The sequence below is a fragment of the Aspergillus affinis genome (assembly GCF_023601865.1).
Source record: "Aspergillus affinis strain CMG 70 chromosome Unknown NODE_87_length_163274_cov_91_156480, whole genome shotgun sequence".
Taxonomy (NCBI): Eukaryota; Fungi; Ascomycota; class Eurotiomycetes; order Eurotiales; family Aspergillaceae; genus Aspergillus; species Aspergillus affinis.
In genome coordinates this window covers 131,078-155,593 of record NW_026515868.1, presented here as the reverse complement: position 1 = coordinate 155,593, position 24,516 = coordinate 131,078, and the positions used below count along the sequence as shown (strand labels likewise).

The 24,516-nt window shown below is 50.4% G+C and overlaps 6 protein-coding genes across 6 annotated transcripts; 3 read left to right on the top strand and 3 right to left on the bottom strand.

Moving 5' to 3' along the window:
* Window positions 1-301: 301 nt before the first annotated feature.
* Window positions 302-2,365, top strand: KD926_010844 (uncharacterized protein; the record flags this gene model as incomplete). Its single annotated transcript, XM_053103248.1, has 4 exons — window positions 302-446; window positions 492-762; window positions 836-917; window positions 1,169-2,365. 4 exons carry the CDS (start codon window positions 302-304, stop codon window positions 2,363-2,365), a joined length of 1,695 nt encoding a protein of 564 aa, XP_052953406.1.
* Window positions 2,366-2,798: 433 nt separating this feature from the next.
* KD926_010843 (uncharacterized protein) lies at window positions 2,799-3,938 on the top strand (the record flags this gene model as incomplete). The annotated part of the gene is made up of 1 exon (XM_053103247.1): window positions 2,799-3,938. One exon carries the CDS (start codon window positions 2,799-2,801, stop codon window positions 3,936-3,938), a length of 1,140 nt encoding a protein of 379 aa, XP_052953405.1.
* Window positions 3,939-4,788: 850 nt separating this feature from the next.
* KD926_010842 (NmrA/HSCARG family protein) lies at window positions 4,789-5,992 on the bottom strand (the record flags this gene model as incomplete). Its single annotated transcript, XM_053103246.1, has 4 exons — window positions 4,789-4,845; window positions 4,896-4,958; window positions 5,014-5,378; window positions 5,479-5,992. The coding sequence occupies 4 exons, from the start codon at window positions 5,990-5,992 to the stop codon at window positions 4,789-4,791; spliced, it is 999 nt and encodes a 332-aa protein (XP_052953404.1).
* A 1,744-nt stretch (window positions 5,993-7,736) lies between these two features.
* KD926_010841 (SDR family NAD(P)-dependent oxidoreductase) lies at window positions 7,737-8,648 on the bottom strand (the record flags this gene model as incomplete). The annotated part of the gene is made up of 1 exon (XM_053103245.1): window positions 7,737-8,648. One exon carries the CDS (start codon window positions 8,646-8,648, stop codon window positions 7,737-7,739), a length of 912 nt encoding a protein of 303 aa, XP_052953403.1.
* Window positions 8,649-12,403: 3,755 nt separating this feature from the next.
* KD926_010840 (uncharacterized protein) lies at window positions 12,404-13,721 on the bottom strand (the record flags this gene model as incomplete). Its single annotated transcript, XM_053103244.1, has 2 exons — window positions 12,404-13,459; window positions 13,533-13,721. The coding sequence occupies 2 exons, from the start codon at window positions 13,719-13,721 to the stop codon at window positions 12,404-12,406; spliced, it is 1,245 nt and encodes a 414-aa protein (XP_052953402.1).
* Window positions 13,722-14,457: 736 nt separating this feature from the next.
* Window positions 14,458-23,127, top strand: KD926_010839 (polyketide synthase; the record flags this gene model as incomplete). The annotated part of the gene is made up of 2 exons (XM_053103243.1): window positions 14,458-14,733; window positions 14,803-23,127. The coding sequence occupies 2 exons, from the start codon at window positions 14,458-14,460 to the stop codon at window positions 23,125-23,127; spliced, it is 8,601 nt and encodes a 2,866-aa protein (XP_052953401.1).
* Between the last annotated feature and the right edge of the window lie 1,389 nt (window positions 23,128-24,516).

Below are 24,516 nucleotides of genomic sequence, written 5' to 3'. Positions count from 1 at the left end.
ACTATTTTAAAGTAGATGACGGCAAATGGACTGCCAAAAACGGCCACAATCGACGCCGTTTTTGGCGGTCGATTTGCCAACCCTTCCGCCACTCACTCAGGTACTTGCATCCACGCACCACTGACTCACTGGTCGATCTCATTCGCCCGCAGTAAGCCCCAGCGACCATATCCACAGCCACCTATCTATGCTCCCAATTTCACATTTTACCTAGTGCACTGCGGTTTCACCACGGCGCCCAGAGCGGCTCCCTTTTTTGGTTCTCAACATAAATAGCGGCCTTCCGCGTCCTAAAAGCCCGATGTTCCTTCTTTCAGTCCTGGGATTCGCCGTGTACATCCCACGATCCTACTTTGAGAGCTGGGCCTACCACCTAAAGCTCGGCTTCTCTAAGATAACACCAAATTACTACCTCAAGGGGAAATTCACAAAGGCCCATTTTTCTGGTTCGTGATACTGTTATATCATGGCTCGCCGTCCTCGAAATGCAGCCTACCAGTCATCCAGCGACAGTGACGACTCCGATAGAGACAGCACCGAAGATAGTCGATACGACACTGACCTAACCGAGCCTGACGATGAAGACGAGGAGGACCAACTGCGGGACTCTGGTGACGCAGCCCTGCTCTTTGCGGATAATGAGCATCCGCCGGAGTACTATATCCAGCAATTGGAGAACTTCGACGAGACGATCTATACCCAAGAAGACTATGGCAAAGGCACCACTGCTCTCCTTGACCGGGTTGAGGAAAAATGGTCCCAGTAAGCCACACTCTCCAAGTCTCTTTCACCTTACTTCCCTTGTGAGCCACTTTCCTTACTTCGGATCCACTAGATTCTGCGCTTTTCTTCGAAAGGATCCCCAAGAGGAATTCACACGTCTGTCTGTGGCGATCTTGTATAATTTCCTAGACCGGGTTCTTAATCTCCGACGTGGAAAGAATGGAAGACATCTTCCAGGTATTAAGTGCAAGAGCTCGTTGGACACTTTCTAGAAAGTGTTTCGCCTGGTATATGAAAAGGAAACTTGCAACAAGATTGGAAACCAAATGAACCGCCGAATGCGTCGAGTATGAGTGACCCTTTCTTTGACATACATTTTGACCCTGACATCCGCTTCATCATTGCTCAAGGCTTGGTCTATGACTAACCTAAGCTGACCGGCTAGGTGATCCGACGGTTAGCCAAGAAGCACAAGCTGTCTCTCAAAAGACGCGATAAGCCTCCTCTGGATGTGAAAGATTTGGCAAAAGTTGTCGAAACCACCATCAGCACAACCGAGAAGAAATTTGGGCACGGCCGCCATCGCATTGAATTGGGACTCTTCTTGCAGCTTGCCGGTCTCACAACAAACCGTCCTCAGGCCATCTTAAATCTCAGATATCGGCATATTCAAGTCAGCTTGCTCCGCGACCCTCAGGGCGGACCCCATCGGATCGTAATCGAATTTACTTTCGAATTCACCAAGGAGTGGTTGGGTGCTAAAGAGGCAAATCGGCCGCGGAGGCTCACGACCGCGCAATTAGAATCCGTCAGTCAACAACCGGAAATAGTCGCTCTGGTTCGTCGGCGCGATGAGCTTAGTCGACAAATGGGACGTCCTTTGTCGAAACACGAAGGAACACAGGAATATGTGATGCATAAGAAATTGAATCAAGAGATCGCGGGTACCAGGCAGCGTGCGCGAGATGCCCTACTTTCTCAGATCCAAGCCAAATACGATCGAGAGCAGCCGATGCGAGAAATCCAACGCCAGCTGTCTGGAGTCAAGTTAGCTGAGGCGGAGAAACCCTTGAAGTGTTCAGAGGAGTTACCTGCTCCACAGAAACGACTGATGGAGAGCCTTCTAACCTTGCCTCGGCCGACAATAGAGGAGGAGATAGCTAGGCGGACGGAAGCGATTGACGCTGTGGCCGCTTATTCTCTCTTTGAAGGTGACACGTGCCGTCTCCCACGAGACAAACGCTCTCCCAGGGACTGTGTTGCTGTGGTGCCAGTCCATCAAGATGGAAGTATGCAAGATGCCAAGATGACAGAAACTATTTCCCTCGCGGGTGATCCACTGCAAGCTGCAATTCGATCCGTGATGAGGGACAGGAGTTCCATACGGGAGGATAAGGGATCCCAGGAGAAGGTTAAGAGACCTTTATTCTGTTTTATCTGTCTGGGTCAACCAGACTTGGATATTAAGAAGCGCACGTACAAATTCTCGAGCCCCGGAGATGTGTCCAAACATATCAAACGAAAACACCTTCGGCATATCTCAGAACTATCTGATATCACGTGTAATATTTGCGATGAGCGGTTTTCTCGCAAAATGCACCTGCAGCGGCACGCCATTGACGTGCATGCCACTGTAACCTGATGCCAGCGGCGGTCGTAGCTTGAAGCATAAAGCAAGAGTGCTTTTGTATGTTGATATTCACCTTGGCCATGCCAATAATTTCAAGTGGGAATGGAGCTGGCTTCCGGAAACAAACACTTTCTCAATGAACCATGACGCTCAGGGCGTAGAAACTGTCCCAGACGATGTTCACCGATTCGGACTCTGGTTGGAAGCCCGTTGCAGATGCCTGAGGATCCGCTGTGACAGTTGTCTTGTAACTGTATTGGCAATTCAGGTTTAGTCTCCTATGATTTTACCATGGGACCCGCGGACTCGATGACAGTCTTTCCATTTTCGGTCTAGCTCGGGGGGCTGGATTGCATTAGCGTGCCTTGAGTGGCAGTCACACCTCACAGCTTCAGAGTCCGTCTGCTTTTTCACTCACATTTCGAACCTACTGAAAACCAGGACGATGGAAAATACAGTAACTCAGCTCTTTTGCCCTCAAGGTGAAGCGAAACAGGCTGACGATCGTCCCGCGAACGCCGAGACCGAGGCCAACAAGCAGCGCAGAAAGGCTCAGAACCGGAAGAACCAAAGAGCGCGCCGTGAGTCTGTCTCTCGCTACCATAGCCACCTACTGTGCTCAGAAAACCCTACAGGTCTACGGCTCAAGGATAAAGATGCGGGGGCTGTTCAGGTATCGCGCCCATTCCAGGTCAGGCGCTGGCGCCTTAACGAACGCGACGACTATCCCCCCCAAGGAACCTCGCTAGCGTCCGAGAGCGCAGCAACCACGCATATCTCCCCTGGACCACCTCGCACGTACACAGGCTTATCGCCCTCCGCAGCCGAGCGTACCATCGTCCTCCGAGGATCGCCACCCACCACCCACATCTACCAACCGTTAACCCTTGACCCCCAGCCCTTTCTTTTTCCTCTCTCCTCGGACCACCTCCTCCATCTCATCCAGTACAACGTCTTCCGCGCCTTAGTCTCTAACAAACGCACCCTTAACACCCTGCCCACCGACCTGGCTACCTGTTCCGCTACCAGGCCCTGCCGCGACGACACAACGCGCTTCCCCCTCAACCCTAATATTCCTCCCTCCCTCATCCCGACCAACCTACAGCAAGCCCGCTACCATTCTACGTGGATCAACGTCATTCCCTTCCCCCGCATCCGCGACAACCTTATCAGACGCGAAGGCCGCTTCGACTACGGGGAGCTGATGCAGGACCTTACTGGCGAGCTCATGACCTCTATACTCGCCCCACGGCGGCGAGGTACGTCGGGTACTGCCACAGGCCCCGAGGACAGGATATCCCTGTCCCTGCCATCAGGAATCGATGCGGATGAAGTCACCTCCGGGCGCAATGGGCTCATTGTCTGGGGCGAGCCGCATGAGCTGCAGAGCTGGGAGGCCACCCCTGGTTTCCTCGCGAAATGGGCATGGGCCGTGGAGGGCTGCGAGGAGTTGGTGGAAATAAGTAACACCTGGAGGATCAAAAGGGGGGAGGAACCTATGCGACTCTCGGTGTTGAGGAGCTATCTGCCACCACCGGTTTCGCACGTAGCGCAAGTGGAGGATGAGTGTTCATATAGGGTGTAAAATCAGTATTACCCCCTCCACTCCAAAGCACAAGAAGAGAGCCATACTAGCCTGGTTGGTACCGGTACCGTCAGCATTTTCACATGCTTCGTGCGGTTCGCCAAGCCTGATTTCGGCCTCATACGAAAGAGGCAACCATTTCGTACCGATGGTGGTAAAGCGCGCCTTTTTCTGGTGGAAGGAACGATACTAAGAGCTGGGACTGATTGGACGCCTTCTGGGACTGGCCCTTTGTAAACATGAATAGCAGCACAACCGCGTTGTGGGTGAAGGATGGCAGGCACGATGCAAAGTATATTGTTTTACAAGAGCTCACAGTTGAAAGGGTCGGATAGGAGTAGAAAGTGGAAGAAATAAGGGCGATGGGGCCAGGAGCCAGACTTATACCACAATCATTATTGACTGGATTGCGGCCCACAGATTTAAGTGTACCTGTGCAACTATGGTTCGCTGGTGATTGATTAATACATACTTAGTTATGGGCCGCGAAATCGGGCAAACCGCCGAAGTGCCGAGGATGGCTAGTCGTACTTGACCAATCTATATCTTAAGAGGCCCGCGAGCCATAACGTGGTACAACCATGGCTAACAAGTGCGTCGAATATATACAGAATATTTCTCAGCGAATCAAAAAGGATTTGATATCTATTTTGGACACTATGTGCGAATTGCGGTAATGGACTAAGTGTAGTAGGCTCATGCCCTGTCTACATAGGTTAATTCTTGCTGCTTCGCTTTGAAGTCATCCCTGTTGCAACAGCCAATATTCCAGGGCCCCTGCTGGACAATTTAGGTACTTTGGCCATTCCACTCGAATGACAGGTGCAATATGGGCCAGGCGGACACTAATCTAAGTTTCGACTCGCATTGTTTCGAAGAGGTTTGGGATTGAAAACTTCTTAACTGTCTGTAAGACACGGTGTGGCAGCTTCGAAATATTTCTTAAGAACCGAATACCTTCGTCCAGTCCTGCTTCTTGAGGTAGTCTTCCACTGTATCAAGAGACGGGGGCGACTTCAACTAAATCCACATATAAGCAGCTACTCGCGACATTATCAAGAGAAGATCCACTTACATCGCGGGGATGAATAACTGTAGGGTCATCTCTACCCTCATACCCGAACTCGTTCCAATAGCCCATGTTGTCTTCAAGCTGGGCTTTCAATTCTTTTGAAATAGATGGAGGAAAGTGCCCTTTCGGCAAAGTGACAACCTCTGCATGCAGCCCTGTAGCCTTTGTAAATGCCGATGCTAGCTCGCGCGTAGTGAGCCATTCTCGGTAGCCAATGAGATTCTTTCCAGCGGGCTCCTGTATGAGAGCTTTGACCAAGGGCCCGGAATCTTCCTCGGCGGCAACAAATGGGATTTTGACGTCTGGCTCCATATGCCCGATGAATTGAACTACTCCATCGGAGTTCTGAAAGATGTTAAATTCATTCGCTAAGTATAGAAATTTTCTCGGAAATGCTTGCCTTGATAGGTGGACTCATCCCGTTCTTCGAGGTATAGTTACTCAAGAAAAGTCCTGCTTGATAGATACTGGTCTTTGCCCAGAGGTCCGGATATGTTTCCCTGCCGTACTCTGCCGCCTTGGCTTTCGAGTCAAAGTGGTACACATGAGTGTATACCCCTTTTGACCATTTCGTAGCGTCAGACAGAGAGGAAAATATAAATCGCTCCAAGTTCGGGACTTTGGCGGCTGCGTCGATAATATTCTTCAACTGTTGTGTTTCGTGCTCAGCCACCCACACATTCAGAGGCTGGCCCGGCTGCGCTTTGTCCTTGTTGGCAGGATCACCAAATAAGCCCCAGTAGTCACTCACAGCGAAGATGGCGTTCGCGCCTTCAAACGCTGTCAATAGTGTGGCAGGTGTGTCAATGTCAGCTTGAACAACCTCAGCGCCTCGGGCTGCCAGGGCCTGGGACTTAGTGCTCGAAGTGTTTCGAGTTAAGGCGCGAACTTTCCAACCTGGTTCCTCGAGGAAGACGTTCGCCACAGAGCCGCCTTGATTGCCAGTGGCTCCGATGATAACGATAAGCTTTGAGGAGGACATTGTGGAAGTCTTGATGGATGGTAAAAAGAAAATAAAGAGTCTGCTTTTACAAGTCTGCTTGACTTGTCGCCCCTTTTTATATTTTCTATCCCTACTATTAGTTTGCGTCATGTGCTTCCAGACACATTTTGATTTCTCAGCGAAAGGCCATGCTTCGGGTTGATTTGAAATCAAAGATGCGTCGAATAGGTGGAAGTTGACGCTTTCAGCGCATACATGGTCCACGTTCCTGATGTTGGACCCAAACTCAAACTGTCGCCAGGCCTAGCCACTTTAGAGCTCCAAAATTACACTGGTATCACTGCAATGGCGTTACGCCATTGGCGTTGCCGGCCTTGCTGAAGTGTCCATTCTAATTTATACTTGCCGAGATTGCTTAGGTTCACTGATGCTGGACGTGCGGGAGGAACAAAAAAGAAGCATGAAATTCTACACTCCAATTTAATATCACCCCTTGTTGTATGAATAGAAATAACTACCCTCTTCTGCCAGTTAATATTGAATGAACTGTACCGTACGAGGCAGAGGATCACGGACAATATCAATCAATATAGTTTGGTGTATTGCCGTTCATTATTCCGGTATAGACCATTGACGCACCATGATGACATTTTTCCCTTTTTCGGCCTAGCGCTCTGATTAAAGTTGCACAACAGCTCCGAAGCTCCGGTGGTTTCTCCACTTGATGACACTTTTCCCTCCTTCAGCCTAGAGGGGCGGGCTCATACAGCATTGTGGGGCTCGCTATCTGTGGAGTTACTAGCCAAAGTCGTTACGGCGTCATGGGTAAGTGGTGAGAGTAGTGGAGGCCGAGGAAAGGACGGATCATGACATTATTTAATTGGTCTTATTCCATAAAATCTTCATGAAGCGGCGGTATGACCTTTTCAGATTGGCCTTTTCTATTGCTGGAAAGTGCCACCAGTGATATGTAAGCATAAGTCTTGCCAGTAAATGCTCCCTTGCAATGAGCCCACAGCGCCGTGTAGATGTCTTTTAAGCAGGTTAGCTGTAAGAGTCTACAGCCATATTGTAAATTATGTCCGCTGCTTAGAAATCTGCTCTGCGAAATATATCTAACAAAACTTTACAACATCTTCTCTTATTCTTGATTTCTCTATATTTTTATAACTAGCTTGACCCCCTTCCTATTACCCCTGATAATGTTTTCTATATCTTTGATACTCTCCGCTGAAGCGAGAGCCCTGGTTTTTACATAGTTTAAGTTAAAACAAGTAGTGCTGTTATATGTACACCCGGTTGCAAAAATGACGCAAAAGTTAACACTCTTCTCTTATTTCTGGAACCCTAGGACTAGGCCTTATTAGGCAAATTTTCGGAATCCAGGAATTTCGCTAGTAAAATGGAGACCATGCATAAAATTATACTGTACTAAAAAACTGTACGAAGCAACAAGGGATGCCTCAGGGTGACTCGGGGGTTTCCGGGTCACCTGACTGGTAATTAGATACTATCGAGCCTCTCAAGCTGGTACTATACAGTAGTTGGGAACGCACTTCTTCCTACGTCTTCCGGACCTCCTGTCGGACTTCACAGCTCATAGGATCCTCGTTGGCTAATCTACAACTCTTTGACTGAGAGTTTTTAAGTTACCCAGACATGACTGGCGGAGAATAGCTAAATCTACCTATTGTTATTCTCTTTAATCTAACCGAAACGTTTATGAGGATCATCTGCCAAGACTGTAGCACGAATCTATATGGAGTAAACCATGAGCAGTGGCTTAAAAGACCATTCTCATCTTAAGCTTGTCTTTCTCCACGATTTCGTCTTTCTTCTTCATGAGCTCCTCCATATCCCATGGACAGCTCACGTACCTCCCCCCTAGCCACTCCCTGCGCTCGGCGGCCAACCATGCAATTGTATCACCAGCTATATCTGGACGGTCAGGAAATGCTTCCCGCACCATCCCCGGCAGTATACCCTCACTAATCTTTGTTTTAATCGCGCCTGGATTCACACATAACGTCAAAAGCCCTTTATCACCATATTCCAACTGCAAGGACTCGGTCCACCTTAATATCGCGAGCTTTGAACTCCGGTAGCTTCCGCTTCCCGACCGAGCGCTCAATGCGCCTGAAGAGGATACATTGATTATTATGCATGAACCGTTGGTGTTAGCATGGGTTGAAAGTTGCATGGGAAGAAATGTGCGCGCCATGTTGAATAGCCCGTGAACATTAACTTCCCATGTTTGCCAGTACACATCCGGGTCTGAATCAAGGAACGGCTCGAACGGTTCCATACGGGCCGCATTGTTCACGATAATATCCAGGCGCCCACCAAAGCCCTGCGACACCGTGCCATGCATTGCTTGAACGCTGTCTCGGCTTGCGATATCAACCTTACAGCTTAGCACCAAAGGTTCAGGACGACCAGCTTGTACTGCAGCTGACTTCAGTTGCGCGACAAGATCGCTTGACACGCCATGTAGGTCAGCAACAGCTATCGCAGACGCTCCTGCCCGCGCAAAAGCCGTAGCTGTGGCATATCCTACTCCATCTTCCCAAGCGGCGCCTGTGATCAGAACATGTTTACCACTTAAATCTAATTTAAGTGGCGAAATGTAGTCATAGGTTGTAGAATGATGTGTGGACGTAAAGTAGCCTCCCGATAGCTCAACTTTACTAGACATTGTTGACTTGTTGTAGCACGCGAAGTCCGAAGTTGCGGTCAGATAGTATATTGAAATGGTCAAGGCTGTGGAAAGATCGTGATTTATCAATCAACAGATGGCTAATTGTTGCCTCTGAAGTTATGTTGTGCTTGCTAAAGATGAATCCACGACATGGGACAAGAAACGAGGTAGCCTGGAGAGATCTTGGGTGGAGATAGACAAAGTGTCCACGTGGTAATAAGGACGCGCCTGTACGGAAGGATACACATTATGTAAGACACGCTGAGTCAGTTCAAGCATTAGTTATTAACTAGTTAACGTAATTCCCTACCGAGCCGGCCACCCCCACTGAGTCGGCCACCCAACTCAATTCGACCGTGCTTAAACAACTTGAATCTATTCCCAACAACACAAAAGCGATAATTTCGATTAAATTTAATCAGTTCTAGGTACAAGTCAACTAACTCTGTTATGGCCCTGAATATGACAATTAGAACAGGTCGGCGGTGCACGTCTTGGCACGCCTGAAGTCGACGGTGCAGATGTGCTTGAGGAGCTCGAGGGACCAACCTCTGTATTCAAATAATCATTTCTCTGCGATATTAGATCTCTAGCTTCCTGTACAGCAAGCGAGGCCTTGCTTAGGAGCCATCTGGCGTCTAGATCGATTCCTTTTGACCTTCTCCTTTGTATTTGCGGCCTGTAATTCGTGGTTTTCCTTTGCCAACTGAATCGAGTTGTATAGAGCTATTTCACAACCTTTGTAAATCTGTTGTAGGGCGTGTTTTGAAGGCGAAGAAGGACTTTGAGAACCTCTTTCAAGTAGCCTTTTAACTAGAATCCTAAGATAGTGGGATATCTTTGTGATGAGTTGGAATCGCAAGGAAGCCTAGCAAATTTGGACGAAAAGATAAGTTGGACAGCAGAAGGAGGGGCAGAGTTATGGCCAGTTTCGCTCCTTGTAGTTGATTCAGCCATTGGAGGGCGGGGGAGACAGGGGTTGTGGCCTTCAGCCAGCCACGGGCGCAGAGAGCCAGCTTTGATGCGCCATACTCTTACTCTTCCTGTTGCTAACGCTTGTAGGATATGCCACTGCAGGTAGTTTTCGAAAATCCATAATTAATAAAGACCTTACACATGGTTCGCTCCATGGTAGCATGTGCGGTCTTTCTCAACGTTCTAAGGGTAATAATGGCCGCTGGAACTTTCTGGCTCTGGTAACTATCTTCTGGTCAATTCACGCTAACCTAAGGGTGTTTAACTCCAGAATGGAGCCACCTATATCCCGAGGCAAGAGAGGGTCATGCTGGCAGTTTTCACGTGAACACATAGTACAACTCTTCGCCAGAGTGCTGAACAAGGCCTCGAAAAAGCTCACTCGGCTTGTCCCGTCACCCAATGATGACGTGGATTATTATGATTTCTCAGAACCATATCCGAAGTTAAGGAAGAATACCGGCAAACTTGGGATTTACGGCAGCCTGCGTTTCGACGGAGATCTGTCGTTGTGCACAGCTGCTGATTAGACTTTATATCTGCTTATATAAGTTTTATACAAGGCTCAGCTCATTCCGAGGTTCTTCCCCAGAACCAGCAGATTCAGCGGTGCCGAGCAGACAAGGATGAAAACGATTCTGACTTCGGTCAATCTGCCACCTCTCTATGTAGATCATCACAAGAGTTAATTAGAGCACTTTGCTCACGTCTCGTTCTTAGGGGCGAATATTGGAATTGTTAAAGCATTTAAGGAAACAAATTTCATGTTCCGTTTAAAAGTTTCTCTTCCACATAGGACATGAAATATATTTATCTAAATACCTGAGCTATCTCAAAAAAATTCTCACACCAGTGTTTTGAACAAATGCTTGAAATGGCCCGTATGACCATTTACATTTAGACGCGGCAGATTAGCAGAAGTATGGACTATTTCCATCCTGGTCTGCTCGGCAGTGGTTCTGATGCCTTCGGAGTGCTTCGTTTCTGACCAACTAGAAAGATTCTGCAGTCGAATGTGCTGCACATAAAAACTTATATAAGCATACATAAAGATCATAAACCGTGCACAACGGCAGATCTCCATGGAAGATTATGGAACCCCACACCGCCAGAGATGTCCTGTTCCTGGTTCCTGGTTCCTGGCAACTGGGCCATGTGGCATCTTCCCTCCCATTGACGAGGCCACTGATCATATGGTACTGGTGAATGATCTATTCTCGTATGACAAAGAGAAACGCGCGTCCATTGTCGAAAACGCCACTATTACAAACTCTGTGGACTATCTTGAAAAAGCACTTTCTTCAAACCCACTGCTGACCAAGGATATCGCCATGCTCCTGACATTGGATTAGGAATCTAAGCTACAAGAGTCTTTGCAGAGCCTATCAGAGATCCCAAGATTGACTGAAGCTCAGCTCCGCTATGCTCACGGAATGGTCGAGTCAGCAGCAGGCAATCTGTTGTTTTCTCTAACCTTCCCTCGGTACGGAAAAGGACATGGAATGGTTGTCGTTAATAACCATGGAAAGTCCCCCCAGCAGTGTCTTCACTGGCCGGTCTTGAGAATCGCAACGATTGGATCGGTTTTCTGGGGGATTAGTCGACGTTTGACTGTCTAATGGAGGTTCCTTTCAGTTGTCTGCTTGTGGGTTTGATCCACGTTTTGTATACTGAAAAACAATATTTGCTTTCCTCGTTGGTTTCCTCGTTGGTTTATTCACCTCTCGTTCGTGAAAAACTAACTCATATTTGAAAGCGCCTACTTCACTGGGTTGTTCTCAAACCAGTGAGCATGATCCATAATCTCTTAGGCTGGGCTAGATTTACGTAGCTGATATTTAGTTTCTGATCGTTCGATCGAGTCCCGAGGCTTTACTGGTTCTTTGTTGAAATAAAAAGTCTATCAAAACTGTATTTGTGTTTTCACTTTCTTTGACATCCTCTTAGATGCCTCTGCCAGGCTAGGATCTCAAGCTTTCCAACCTGAAATTCTATAGGCAAACCGCTGATAAAGACTGGATCGCTCGACCTCTACACCATTCCTTGTGGGATTATTGTGACCCACCGAGGCGTGTCGTGAGAACTTTATTATCTATTCGGACGATGAAGTTACTCTTCTCGTGAACCAGGGATCGGTAAGGCGCAGAACTGCGGGTCAGCTTGACTAATCGGACTATTACAACATACTGGAGGCAAAGGGCCGAGCTGAAATGAGTATAATATGCCACCCATATTACAGAAGAAATAGTGCGTCTTACGATTGGATAAGGGAACGCTATGACTCCTGTATCCTCGAAAAAGACCGGTTAGCGGAGCCGAGGTTGGCGCAGGCTTTTGGGTCTAATATAACCAGAAAGACTCTGAACTAGCCAGACCTTTACAAACTGTAGCAGCTCAGCCTGGAGGACGTAGTCTTGTGGAAATCTGGAGAGATTTATCGAGGATAAAACGTCCGGGCCTACGTCGCAAGATGAAGCCATCTCTTTCTAACTGACAAATTTAATATCACCTACTTTGGAAGATATCATTGTGAATCGAGGCTCGGGCAGTAAGTAGATGATAGGGCTTCGTACACGGCATTTATTCCGTTTTTTATCCGTTTAAGCTCAGAGTGATTACAATTCAATTTAGACTTCACGCTGTATATATAACCTCTTCTTTTCAGATGAGAATCAGGATAATCAATCTTCCATCTAAATCGCATCGTACGACCGATAGATGTCCGTTGGTGGCGTGGGAACCCAGACCAAACTCCCTTCACGGCTTGCCTCACAACGCTACCCTTCCTTTTTCAATCCCTGTTTTGTATTGAGCGATCGGTTCAAATTATACTTTCTTGTAAACAGGCTGCCTACCAAGGCGACCCCAGAGATCGCGCAGCAAACGGCCCAGATGATGCGCAGGCTGTTGGTATAGGCCTGTTTGATGTGGGTCTTTTCCAACCCATCCTCCATTGCGCCTAGGACCAATACAAGTTCCGTCGCTTCCTGACTATACTCTCTGGCCTTAGAAGCGAGTTCGGGGGATTTCCGTAACTCCAATTGCATTTGGTTTTGGAAGATCACACCCCCGATGGCCACACCGACGCATTGACCAAGTGAGCGGAAGAAGCTGGTGAGTGATGCGGCCATGGATAAGTGCGCATCTGCTACTGATGCGTGTACTGCATAAGCCAACGCGGGATAGAGCATTCCAAGCCCAATACCAGGCACGATGTTCAGAAAGATCCACCCCGGAATGCTGGTGGTCGGTGTGATGATGCAGAGGAGGCCACATCCCAGAGTAACGAAGATCCAGGCAGACCAGATCGCCCATCGAAACCGACCCGTGATGCTGATGCCAATACCTACAGCAACCGAGCAGGGCGCAACAGTGAATGTCTCGGGAAACAGGGCAACGCCCGCGATCACCGGACTATAGCCCTTCACCGCCTCATAATACAAGGGTAGGTAGTAGAGAATACACCACAGAACGATTCCCTGCGTGAAATTACCCAGATATGAGACAGACGTCGTGGGGGTCAGGAAAATGGGCATAGGAATCATCGGCTCCATGGGAACCAACAATTCATATACCACAAACACGCACAACCCGATTGCACCGACGAGCAACGGAACCAGGGTATGCCAGGAGCTCCATGCGTATGACACACCGCCCCATGTCAGCGCAATGAGGAACGAACACAAGGAAGCGACGAGCAGGACCATCCCAATATAGTCGATCTGGCGAAGCTTGTGGGCAAAGGAGGCCGGCGGTCGATTGAGCTTGAGAAAGACGAGGGTTACCACGCCTGCGACCCCGATGAAGGGGAAGTTGATGTAGAAAATCCACCGCTAAACCATCGAAAGTACCGAGTTAGTCAGGGCCTGTCTTCTCAGATGAACTGAGCAAGGGTAGCGTCCTTACCCAAGAAACATTCTGCGCAAAGCCACCCCCAAGGACCGGGCCAATGACAGATCCCACGCTCCACATGGAACTCAAGATGCCAAGGTAGGCGCCACGCTTTCGGAGGGGCACAATATCTGTGACCAGAATCGACGATAAGGCCATAATCCCGGCACCTCCGATCCCTTGAATGGAACGGCCAATGAGCATGTGTATGAAGTTTGTAGCCACCCCGGCTAGTACTGCGCCAACCAAAAAGAAAAGAAGAGCCGTCATCACGACCGACCGACGGCCGAAGATGTTGGAGAAGGAGGCACATGCACCATCCGCGATTGGGCCACGTAAGGCGGAGACGTGGATGTCTTTTGAAAGTAAAGAATAGTGATGAATACACTAGGGGTATTTTGCACCACGGGTTGCAACCCATGTCCCATAAATTTAAAGAGGTTTAGCAGACCCGCCTCTAGTATTCAAAAACGAAACAATCGATTCAACCACACAACCCTGTAACCAGTGGTTTTATAGAGGCATAAAATAGCCATAAAATAGCTATAATTAAAGCTACTATAGCTGCCACCCGTAAGGGCTTCAGAACATAACCCGTACAGAAAATCATTTCGGCGGGGAATTTCGATTAAACGATAGTGCAGCCATAAATATGGGTCCCTTTCCTGTTCGGGACGGGACATGGGCTTCAGCCCATGGTGCAAAATATCGCTATTGGGAACATGTCAGAGTCTGCATCCGGAAATGTGCTTTTCTCCCATACGAGCCGGACTATTTTGCATTTCAGCCAGCCATGAGATGCGCAAGTCCCTCCATGGTGGGCCGGTCTGGTGCAAGCGATCCCAATACTTTAGAGCCCCGATGGGAATAAAAATCGAATTCTATCTCCGGCCGGCGATTTATTTTTCACGAGCACCTTTACACAGGCCGTGAAAACAAAATGAAGCTGGATTTGCGTCCTTTATCTTCTGGCTCGGAGCTGAGTGACTCCGCAACCCTGGCATCCAGTCAGCCCTCATCGGTCCCCTCCGTTGCCACACCCCTAGGAGGCGATGCGGTGGCCATTGTGGGATTGGCATGTCGCGTGGCTGGCGCGTCTAATCCCCATCAGCTATGGGATAATATAATCGAGCAGAAGGATTTGAGACGACTGATACCGGGGGATCGGTTCAATGTGGATGCCTTTTACCATCCGGAAGGCACCAATAAAGGAACGGTAAATTCAGAGTCTCTGCCTTCAATGTGCCTTCTATCGTGGTGCGTCTATTTGCTAATCCAGTAATAGACAAATGCGCGACATGGCTACTTCCTCGACCAGGATCTCCGGGACTTCGACAGTTCGTTCTTTAACATCTCCGGCAAGGAGGCGGCGGCCATGGACCCCCAACAGCGACTGCTCTTGGAGGTTGTGTATGAGGCACTGGAGAACGCTGGGATCCCCATAGAAGACATCAATGGCTCCCAAACTTCGGTTTACTGTGGCTGCTTTACCAACGACTACTACTCGCTGACCATGCGCGACCTGGCCTCCTACCCGAAGTACACTGTCACCGGCACGGGCAATTCCATCCTCGCCAATCGCATCTCCTATTTCTACAACCTCCATGGACCATCGATGACCATTGATACGGCCTGTTCTTCTTCAATTGTCGCTCTACACATGGGCCTCCAATCCCTTAAGAACGAAGAATCGGATATTTCTATCGTCGTGGGCAGTGCTTTACATTTTCTGGAGGACTCGTTCGTCATTATGACCGATCTAGGTATGCTGTCACCCGATGGACAGTCTCGCAGCTTTGATGCGGACGGGCGTGGTTACGCTCGTGGTGAAGGCGTGTGTGCGGTCGTTCTAAAACGACAGGAACACGCTGAGAGTCAAGGTGACCATATACGTGCCCTGGTACGGGGGTCACTGGTGAATCATGATGGCAGCAAGCAGGGCATCACCTTACCATCTTCAGAAGCCCAGGAAGCACTTATCCGGCAAACATACAAGAACGCAGGTTTGAATCCTGCCGACACACAATACGTCGAGGCACATGGGACGGGCACAGCGCGAGGGGACCCCATCGAAGCGCAAGCTATTGGAGCGATCTTCGGGAAGGAAGACCGTCTCAGCCCATTGTATATAGGTTCCGTGAAAAGCAACATCGGCCATCTTGAAGGTGCGTCGGGTCTAGCGGGCATTATCAAGGCAACGATGGCCTTGGAACATGGGGAAATTCCGCCGAATATGAACTTTGACACGCCCAATCCTCAGATTCCTTTTCAGGAGTGGAAGCTAGAGGTGCCACAGCGGCTCCTGGAGTGGCCGTCAACTCACGGACCCAAACGTGCCAGCGTCAATTCGTTTGGCTATGGCGGGACCAACGGCCATGTCATCCTGGAAGAATATCGGCCACGCTCATGGACTCGCCCCGAACGGTCTTTTCTGGGTATGAGCCCCAAGAGGCCGTTGCTACTCCCCCTAACCTCTCACTCGGATGCTGCCGGCCGACTCCTCATCCATCGTATGACAAGGTATCTGCATGATCGCCCCAATACGGATATAAGTGATTTAGCACGGAGTCTGTCTACCCGGCGGTCGATGCATGCTTGCCGCACATTCGCTATTTTCAGCCCCCGGGTGCAACTCGTTCAGCCCTGGGTTGATGCTGTTTGGAAATCGCTTCCACCTGAATCCATGCCGCGAAGGTTGGGATTTGTGTTTACCGGGCAAGGTGCGCAATGGTGGGCGATGGGTCGTCAGTTAATAGAGCAGTCGCCGCTGTTTCGGCAGCGCCTGGAGTATTGTGATGAGGTTCTACAAGCCTTGCCCCATGCCCCCGACTGGTCAGTTGTCACCGAACTTCTAAGAACGGAGAAAGAATCTCGCATTGCGCAGGAAACGCGTCTCTCACAACCGATCTGCACCGCCCTGCAAATCTCACTGGTGGATCTGCTGGCTAGTTGGAATGTCCGGCCGTCCGCCACCGTTGGTCATTCATCAGGTGAGATTGCAGCAGCATACGCGGCGGGCATTTTATCATTCTCGAGCAGTGTTATTGTGGCCTACTACCGTGGATTGCATATGTCGGCCGCATCCTCCTCCGTGAAGGGCGGCATGATGGCGGCAAACCTTACCCCAGAGGAAGCACGGCAGGAAATTCACGAGTATGGTGGCCGTGTGGTCATCGGCGCTGTGAATAGCTCATCGAACGTGACGATATCTGGAGATGCCGACGCAATTGTCGACCTGAAGGACCGGCTTACAGCACGGTCGATCTTTGCCCGGGTACTTGCGGTCACTCAAGCCTTCCACTCGCCGCATATGTTTCCCTTGGCCCCCGCATACGAGGACGCCCTAGGAAGTTGTCCTGCCTTCCGTGTCCAGCCCGCCGTTATTCGCATGTTTTCCAGTGTGACGGCGCGAGTGGCCGATACCCAGAAAATGGGGCCCTCGTACTGGGCATCGAATATGACTGGTACTGTCCGCTTTGCCGATGCCCTCGTGGGCACAGTCCTAGACGAGGATCGACAGAACGTAGATGTCTTGATAGAGATTGGGCCACACCCCGCCGTGAAAGGACCGTCGCGTCAGGTGCTGCAGTCGTTAGACCTGAATATTCCATATCTGGCTTCCCTAACCCGCCAGATACCGGCGTACGAGGCCGTTCTACACACGGCGGGCGAGCTCTTCCAGCTAGGATATCCTGTCGACTTGGGCGCCGTCAACAGTGATCAATTCGCTGGGGGACACGGCCACCCTGTGTCAATGCCGCGTGGGTCTGTTCTGCGGGACATGCCCAGTCATGCATGGGACCACCAGCCATACTGGGCTGAGACGAGGATGGTGAAGGCGCAACGCGATCGTCCGTACCGACATGTTCTGCTGGGATCACTGGTTGAGCCATCCATACCATCGCACCCTCGGTGGAGAAACTTCCTGCGACTTCAGGAGTTACCCTGGCTTCGCGACCATGTTATTGACGGACTAGTCATCTTCCCAGCTGCGGGTTATATCGCGATGGCCGTGGAGGCTATGGTAGTCAGCACGCCTGACTCACTCTCGGTCACCGAGATCCAGCTACAAGACATCGCCATAACGGCGCCGTTACTCCTGAATGACCAGGAAGGTGGTGTGGAAGTGATGGTGGAATTGAAACCCACTCATCGGTCGGATACAGAGTGGGAGTTCATCATCGTGTCCTATACACAGGATGCACGGTCTGTGGAGCATTGTATCGGATTCATCGCTGGCTCTCGCAAGCCGTTATCTTTGGACAGTGTGGATTTCGATGCACTTCGTCGTGACTTGTGGGGATCCACAGCAGCGACCGTGCTCTATCAGCACCTCTCGACACTCGGCCTGCAGTATGGACCGGCCTTCCAGTTACTTTCGGGGTCCGTGGAGACGGGCCCGAAGTCAGCATTGGGGTCTGTGGTTTTCCCAGCGCGGCAATATACCTCTCACGTGGCTGAGCATACTATCCTCCATCCCACGTTGCTGGACGCATCCTTCCATCTCGTCTTCGCTGCGCTGCAGTCCACGCTAGGCCGGCCCCTAGATCAGCCCTACGTGCCTACGACCATTCGTACCCTCCGGCTGTCCCGAGGCTTCCTCCTTACCGGCAACCATCTAGAACAGCAGGAATTCCTAGTGAGCGCGACTGTGCGGCAGCCGGGACCACAGGCAACTGTCCATGATTTGGTCATCAGGGGCCAAGGCGGAATCACGGAACGGAGATTGCACGTTGAGGGACTGAAATGTGTCTCCCTGGGTGCTAGAAGTCAGATGAAAGACCATCGGTCGCTCTTTTTCCGTAATCAATGGCGTCCGGCATTTAATATGCTTCGTGATGGAAGCACCTCGTTCGGAAGCCTGCCACAACTCGTCGACCTCTTCCTTCACCAGTACCCGAATACCCGCATCGCTCATTTGACGAATGACCTGGAGCAGGTCAAAGATTTTCTGGCCTTACTAGGTGGTGGCAGCGAGCGGCGTCGATGTCAGAGCATTACACCTGTGTTTCCTCCGGGCCTATGCTATAGCGACGAGCTGAAACAGCCGCGCAACTCACACTTGATTGATCTTAGAGAGCCCGACCCAGAAAGCGTTGACTTGGTCATCATTAGCTTCTCGCATGACTTACCGAGGAGCGTCCAGTATGCTCGCGACGGGGGTTACATCATTACGGAGAAATGTGTCGAACCAATCGGGCTAATACCTTTGTTCACGAGCCAGGGATACACAGTCTGGCGCAAGCGCAAGGGACACACTGACATCGAACGAAGGCCTCTGACCATCATTATGATTTCTCAGCCCTCTGAGCGGACACAAGATCTGGCTGAGGCTATCCGAAGTCATTATGGTACTGCGGAGGTGTCGTTTGTTACGTTGGATGGTTCCGTTGAGACATCATCATTCCATCGTGATATCGTGGTGTTATGTAGCCTCGACGCAGACCGACTGCTCGAAGATTCACAGAATTTTAAGGCTATCCAATCCCTAATGACAGGGCCCACTCCACGGCGGATAATGTGGGTGCTTCAAGGAGGGACCATCGCACCAACGAAACCGCAACATGCTATCATCGTTGGACTGACACGCGCTGCTCGAAGTGAAAATGCCTCACTGCGGATGTTGACTATTGATATTACACCAGATACTAGTACTGAGGCGATCCTGCGTCTGCTCGATGCAGACATGGTGCCGGGAGAGGATGAAATCTCTGAACGCGACGGCATATTTTTGATTCCCCGGGTATATGCCGATGACGATCTCAACTCCAAGCTATACAATGGGGTCAATTCCCAGCCCCGTCTCCAACAGCTCGACTTTGATCAGCCCCGTCGCCTGGTGGCTGGGGACTCAGACCATGTTGACACGTTAATGTTCGTGGAAGATGAGGCTCTGCTGGATGATCCGGTCGGTGCCGAGGAACTAGACATTGAGGTGCAAGCATCGAGTCTAAGTTCCGGGGATGCTGCCCTTACCTTGGGCACCGAGAGTGACGATGCGTCTCTGGGTGGAGCATTTGCTGGGGTCGTGTGTCGGACCGGTGCTCGTGTTGATACCCTCAGCACTGGAGATCGTGTTGTGGCATTCCGGCCAGGTCACAGCCCACATCGCACGATTGTGCGCAGCCCAGTCCATCTCTGCCACAAGGTACCCGATAATCTACCGCTCTCAGATGCTACAATTGTCGCCCTGGCTGGAGTTCCAGCGTACCACGCTGTCGTCACCCTTGCGCGTCTGCAGCCAAATCAGACTATTCTGATCCATATATCCTCTTGGCCAATTAAGCAGATGGCCGTACAATTTGCCCGCCGGCTACAAACCCGGATTATTGTCACGGTGCAGTCTCAAGAGGAGCAGAAGCTTCTCCAAGGGTCCTTTGGGATGGAAAGTAGCCACATTCTTCTTTCTCTCGGCGAGGAACAACTGATCCAACAAGTTATGCAACTCACCAAGGGCAAAGGGGTGAACGTCGTCGTTCATGAGAGCCTCAGTGCGGGTATAGAGCGTTGTCTCGTAGCGTTCGGGCTGTGGGTGGGCCTTGACTCGCGGGCCACTATGCCGGTAAAGAGCAATACCACGTTTTCTGTGGTGGATATGATGGTCATCTGTCAGGATCAGACAGACGTGGCATCTGATCTGCTCCACGCTTGCCTTACGTTAGTACAAACAGGAGAAGTCCATTCTCCAGTTGCCATTCCGCACATACCGTGTCGCGATCTGATTGAGGGTTTTGGGATGGTCCAGCAACATCGTCACGATACAGTTATCTTGACGGCAGATCCAGAGAATGATCTTGTGCCTGTTCGTCCACCTAGCTACCGAAGCCAACGTTTACTACATCTAGATAAGCAATACCTCCTCATCGGTGGGCTAGGAGGTATCGGACGCACGCTGGCAGAATGGCTAGTCCGTCGTGGAGCCCAAGAGCTGGTCTTTTTCAGTCGATCTGGCATGGATCGCCCTGAGGCACAATCGACAGTCGCCCTCCTCCGGCAACGAGGCGTCCAGGTGTCTGTCGTCCAGGGCGATGTGGCCAGCTATTCGGACGTTAGGAGGTGCATCGAAGCTCTACCCCGACTGGCGGGTATCTTCCACGCGGCCATGGTCCTCCGGGATGGCCCTCTAGATACCATGACCCACGAACAATGGCAGCAATGTTTGCAGCCCAAGGTTCAAGGCACGATGAATCTGCATGAAGCCACGAAGAACATCGCCTTGGATTTCTTTGTATGCTTCTCTTCCGTGTCAGCCATCATTGGTACGCGCGGCCAGGCCAACTATTGTGCGGGTAACGCCTTCGTGGACGCTCTAATGGCACATCGTCGGTTGCAGGGACTGCCAGGCTCAACCATGAACTGTGGTATGATCACCGGCGTTGGAGTGGTGGCGGAAAATCGTACCCTGCAGAAGGACATGGAACGACTAGGGTATGACGCCGTGAATGTGTATGAGTTGCTCTGTCAAGTGGAGGAGGCTGTCTGCAACGCGAACGCCCCCGAAACAATTTCGGGCTTGAACCTCGCTCGTGACGATTTATATTGGGCCACCAAGCCCCTACTGCGCAATTTGTATGCTAACCATGATTGGACTGCCTTTTCTGAAGGTTACGAGGAAGAAGTCCCATTGGTCCGAGTCCTTCACGATACAACCGATGCCGCCACCAAAACGAGCACCCTGTTGCATGCGTTCATGACTGCGATCAGTAAAATGCTGGTCATCCCATTGGAACAGATACAAGCCACCAAGTCGCTTTCTTCATATGGGCTTGATTCCCTTGTAGCAATGGAAATCCGCAAATGGTTCTCAAGCACCATCGAGGCAGACTTGCCCTTATTTGAGATCCTCTCATCCCCGTCAATTGCCCACCTAGTCGACCGTGCCACGGCTCTGATGCCATCAATCGCACAGACTAGATCGACGCACGCTGGACCGGCGGAACCTCTACATGAAAGCCATACCCCTGAGGAGCCCATCGGCAAAGCGGATATGTCAGAACCAATTCCGATGACACCGTACCAGGTCCGCATGTGGCTCGCTCACCGGTCAGCCACGAGCGAAAGCAGCCTAAACCTGGCGGTAGTCTGCCGTCTGCGGGGATCCCCCGATCCATCCACTATCCAGCGGGCCTTTGGGCATATGAAGCAGCGCAATGCAATCCTACGCACCGGCTATCGTGAGAGGGATGGATTCTACGAGCAATTCGTCACTGGGGACAGCAGTGTGGACCTTGATATTCGCGACTGTCGGGGTCTTGCTGACCCGGAGGCGCTACTAGCAAGGACTATCGCCCATTGCAAAAGTACCCCGGTGAATATCGCTGGCGGGCGAGTGATGCAGCTGACTTTGGTCCATCTGACTGAACGCGAACATGCACTCATTTGTGTCGTGCACCATATTGCCATTGATGGTGGCAGTACTCAGCCCATGTTGCAGCAATGGACGCAAATTTACAACACTCTCAGAAATCAGAGAGCATCAGTAGATATCCCAGCCCCGTCAGTGAGCTACAGTGACTTTGCGGTCTGGCATAACACCCGCATCCGCAGGACCTTGGAGACTGACCTTGTCTTCTGGAAGGAGTGTCTGGATGGCATCCCCTTGGCGCACAAACTCCTGCCCTTTGCCCAATGTGAGCGGCCGCTTACTCGGGATACCGCCCGGGCGTATGTCCACGGGGGACCGATCCCACCTACGTTGGTTCAACGAATGAAGCGCCTATGTCGCGAGACCCAGGTCACCCCGGTAGATTTCCTCATAGCAGCCTTCCGCGCCTTCATCTTCCGGCATACACAGGACGACGACATAATCTTTCTGCTGGTAAATGGGACGCGGCCACACCCAGCTGCGGAGGAGCTGGTCGGCTGTTTTGTCGATATGACACCCCTTCGCTGCCATGATCCGACCTGCAATGATCTCACGTTCGACCAGCTGCTAACAGTGACCCATCAACGAAGCCTGCAGGCACTATCCCACGGCGACGTTCCATTCCTCGAAATCGTGCGTGCGCTTGGCCTCCCCCCAACACGCGCACATAACCCAGTGGGTCAAATCTATGTCAACTACTACATGCACGGGCCGACCCCCACCTACCAGCTGAGTGACTGTACAATTAGTGAGGTGCAGGTGCACGACATCCCTAGTGCCAGTGAGCTGAGTCTTGCTGCTATGGATCATCCCCAGGACGGTCTCCGCATGTCCCTGCAGTACGCGACCAATCTCTATCAGGCTGACGACATGCAACGTTTCCTGGACGGGCTATGTCACTTCATCTGCAGTGCTATACGGGATCATCGTCAGCTGATTAAGGAGATCAGTATGAATAAGGTTGGGGGTGAAGTGTTGGTGCGGTCTTCGGATGACAAGTCCGTTTCGCTCCCTTCCCCTGTGGTGACCTTATCAGCACGCGACCTTGATACTTTTCCTGTGTCTCAGCAGCGGACAGCTCCCTCACGGTCTTGGATTACGGTGACTTTACTTCTCTGTTTTTTCATTCTCTCAAGTTTTGTTTCCTTCCTATACACATCTGTTACCTATCTCCCTGTACTTGCCGTCTGTTTTCTTTTCATGCGCGTGATTGCAATGCCCAGTGATTTAACATCCCCTCTATAATATTTCTAGCGCATATTAGAGTTAATCAAAATTAGATAGTACCATCAAGATCCTACATATTGAGGGCCACTTTTCCCACGACAACAACACTTCGTTGGCATGATTGGCTCGAATGGGCTTGGGTGGTCGGCCTCTTGATATTTCTGGTTCGGAGTGTTAGGAGGCGTTTTTATACTTGGGCCACTACAGTCAAGTATATTTCAATGACGGTGTTATCTCAGCCAAAGCGCAATACTTGATAACATAGATCTAAGTAAAAATGAAAGCCACCGGACGAACACACATAACACAATAAACGCAAAAGTCTGCCCTCTGAATCGCTTAAACACCATGTTTCCCTTGAGTTACTTTAAATTAAACTCTCGCTCAGTGATCATATTCCCTATACAAATAGTTTTTAACATTGAAGCGTCTGCTCTCTACACATCCTTCAAATCAATCGTTTGATCCTGTCTTTTGGTCTTTTTCTTTACGTCGCGTGTCTGATCCTATACATGCCTTTTGATCGCTCTCATAGGGGACAGCTCTGTCTCTCCTAACTGTTCGCCACAGGAGTCTGACGGGGGGCTTATAAGACACGAGACATGGAGCGACGACGTAGGTTCCAGTTTCAACCACACTCCAGAACATAATCTCTGCGCCGGTCCATGTGTTGTCGTCGACGGCGTCGGCGTTGGAAACGGCTGTTATTGTCAGGATTGTCGCGACCAGGCCACTAGAAATTGCATCTTCTTAGTTCATCGTAGGCTCATATGGGAAGAAGCAGTTTATCAAGCAGAAAGAGCAAAATTCAACAACAACAATTCACTTACCGCCCTCCTATGAAAAAGGTCAACAGAAGACCTATATTCAATCGAATTGCCATCTGAAGTCGCAAAATATACGGAATAGGCAATATCAAAAGGACACCGCCTGAAAGAACGTCGACAAGACGCGCCCACCGAAACCAAGCATTAATATCAAAGCAATGACCGTGAATGCTCTTGTCCTAAAGATAATTAAGCGGGATGTAGATCGCAAAACCCGCCCCAGCGACGGCGAAGAAATTCGCGATTACTATCGCTCCAGTAATATAACAGGTGATTTTAAACACCCGGCAGGCCCCAAAGATAGAGAGATACATGCTTATAATAGCTAGCTTTGGGAGCACAGCACAAAGAAGGTAGAGATATACCAGGGCTAGGAGATACTTTGCCCAGAATTGCAGAGTATTTGGGTCATTTCGAACTAAGCGCGCTTCGTGCAGACCGACTCCACCGAATCGCGCATCGGATGTTCTTTATCCATTAGAAAATGGGATTCAATTATCGTATAATAGGACTTACCAATGGTCGTGGTTGCATACGCAATAAAACACATCCAGCTTAGGAGCCATTTGATACGGACAAG